This window comes from Montipora capricornis, chromosome 6, assembly GCF_036669925.1.
Source record: "Montipora capricornis isolate CH-2021 chromosome 6, ASM3666992v2, whole genome shotgun sequence".
Classification (NCBI taxonomy): Eukaryota; Metazoa; Cnidaria; class Anthozoa; order Scleractinia; family Acroporidae; genus Montipora; species Montipora capricornis.
Genome location: NC_090888.1, coordinates 34,511,292 through 34,513,791, shown reverse-complemented (window position 1 = coordinate 34,513,791; position 2,500 = coordinate 34,511,292). Strand labels below are relative to the sequence as shown.

The 2,500-nt window shown below is 42.6% G+C and overlaps 1 protein-coding gene across 1 annotated transcript in view; it reads left to right on the top strand.

The window, feature by feature from the left end:
• LOC138053810 (uncharacterized) overlaps positions 1–1,751 on the top strand; it is a 2,449-nt gene extending 698 nt beyond the window's left edge. The window contains exon 2 of the mRNA XM_068900355.1: positions 1,231–1,751. Within this exon, the coding sequence (XP_068756456.1) occupies positions 1,231–1,751 (521 nt within the window). The remainder of the gene's footprint in view (positions 1–1,230) is intronic.
• The last annotated feature ends 749 nt before the right edge of the window (positions 1,752–2,500 follow it).

The following is a 2,500-nucleotide window of genomic DNA, read 5'->3' as shown; positions in this document are numbered from 1 at the left end:
TCATGGGCTCCTGAGGCTCGTTATTTTCTTCGGTTGTTTTGTCATCATACTCCGTGCTCTGGCCAGTATGCGCGGTACACTGGGTGTCATGAGCGGTTGTATTTACATTGTGTTAGGTAGCTTCTGTAATCCTGTCGGTTAGGTCGGCATTATCTTCAGCACTTTCAATATTATACACGGTGGTCTTGTTCAAGAACATTACATTCGGTGAGCCAGTACAGTTAGTCAACTGGTTTTTGCTAGTGAGCATACTCAGTTATTGCAAAAGACGTCACTTCCGGGAAAGACGGTAAACTGGAACAGCGGTTTAATAAAGCTCCATGTACATCACCTTCGTGAAAATAGCAGCCATGAGAGAGACACTTAAGGGGAAAAATCTCATGGATGTACGCATGTACGGATGTTTTGAAGTTGTCTCAGTTTTGGGTTTTAGTTTTAGGAATTTTCTTTTGAGACTGTGTATGTTTGGTGGACTGCCTATTCTGTAATGCCTTGTGTTCTAGTATTATTCCTGTGTGGCCGCCAGACCTCCATACCTCAGTAGGAGTGCGGGTAAGATCGGTGTAAATAGGTTACTATTTAAAACCTATTAATTCGAGACAAACTACAAAGGCTAGGACGGCTGGTTTATAAACGCATTGTCAAAGTCCAAGAAATTCAATATCGATGGGGTCTTTGTTTTGTAGAAATGTTCGCCTCAAACTACAAAACGAAAATCCTCCCACTAAAACGCTTGATTTGACGCTAAAATAGCCGGTAAAATCGGTGAGGTCCCTCAGTACGTAACGTCTTGTCACATCCGAAAGTGAAAAAAAAAAATTTTGAAGTAAAAGCTTTAAATCAAGTGAAGCTATGATCTTCGCAGTTATGAGCGCAATTTTTGCAATTGCGTAGAGAAGCCTGAAAAATTCAGGACTTCAACGGGGTTTGAACGCGTGACCTCGCGATTCCGGAACCGGAATAAATAATCGCGCCCACGAAAAACAAAATGAAGCTCTCTTATTATCCGATGGACATTTTTGAAAAGGTCTAAGGTACACTTCCTTGAGTCGAACCCTACAATTGCCATAACTTGCCAATGAGTTTCACTCAAGTTAACAGGAACGAGCATCAAACGGAGCTTTTTAAGGCTAACATCTATAGCAAGCAAGCGAATTAAAGCACCGCAGTCAGGCAAAGAACTTCAAGCAGTCAAAGCACCATAAAGGACTGCGGACGAATCATCTCCAGCAAAAAAAGCACCTCAAGCAGGCAAAGAACCTCCAGCAAGCAAAGCAACGCAAGCAGGCAAAGCACATCGAGCAGGCAAAGCACCTCAAGAAAGCAAAGCACCTCCAGCAGGCAAAGATACTCAAGCAAGCAAAGCAACGCAAGCAGGCAAAGGACCTCAAGCAGGCAAAGCACATCGAGCAGGCAAAGCACCTCGAGCAGTCAAAGCACTCCAAACAGGCAAAGCACCTCGAGCAGTCAAAGCACTCCAAACAGGCAAAGCACCTCGAGCAGTCAAAGCACTCGAAACAGGCAAAGCAACGCAAGCACGCAAAGCACCTCAAGCAAGAAAAGTACCTCCAGGAACTAAAGCACCTCAAGGCGGCAAAACATCTCAAGCAAGCAAAGAACCTGGAGCAGACAAAGGACTTGAAAAACGCAAAACAAGCAAGCAGGCAAAGCACCTGAAGGAGGGAAAAGACCTCCAGCAACCAAAACTCCTAAAGAAGGCAAAGCACCCCAGAGCAAGCAAGGCACCTTAGGCAAGCAAAGCACCTCAAGCAGTTCAAGCATCCAAAGGAAGCAAGGCACTAAATGTAAGGGCAATATGGTGAAAGATGCCTTATATGTATACAGGGAGACTACATGAGAAGTTAGCATGATTATTTGCCTGGCCCCAGTTGTTCGAAGGGTGGGTAAATTCGCTATTTTCACAAATCCCATAATACAGTTTATCTTTAGGGAGTTATTTGCATAAAAAAAAAAATGATATTCAGTTCACTGAAGCATGCAGTCCCAAGAATAATTAACAATTATTCCATGAGCGCGCGTTGGATATGAGATGGTAAATAGCCAACGAGGCGCGTAGCGCCGAGTTGGCTATAACCAGTCTCATATCCAACAAGCGCGAATGAAATAATTGTTTTATTGAATTCCTTAAACTCCAAAAATTTGGAAGTACGAAATACGAGCGAAAAAAGGGAGCAAATCCGAGTGAAATCGAAAAAAACTTGATGGGAACTGATGCTGTTGAAAACTGGAAACTAGTATTACACGAGCTTTAGTTTGATTGACATGGGAGAGGAATTACATCTTATCGAGTTTTTGGCGGTATTATATTTTGTGTATTGGCGGAATTATATCTCGGAAATCTTGGGAAATCGTCTCTACCAGGAATTGTATTCTAAAAGGAAATCATCTATCATTAAAGAGTTTGGATCATTAAAAAATTTGGTGCCGAGACCCGGGATTGAAGGATTGAAAGAGTGAAAAAATGAATTAACCTCCTGTA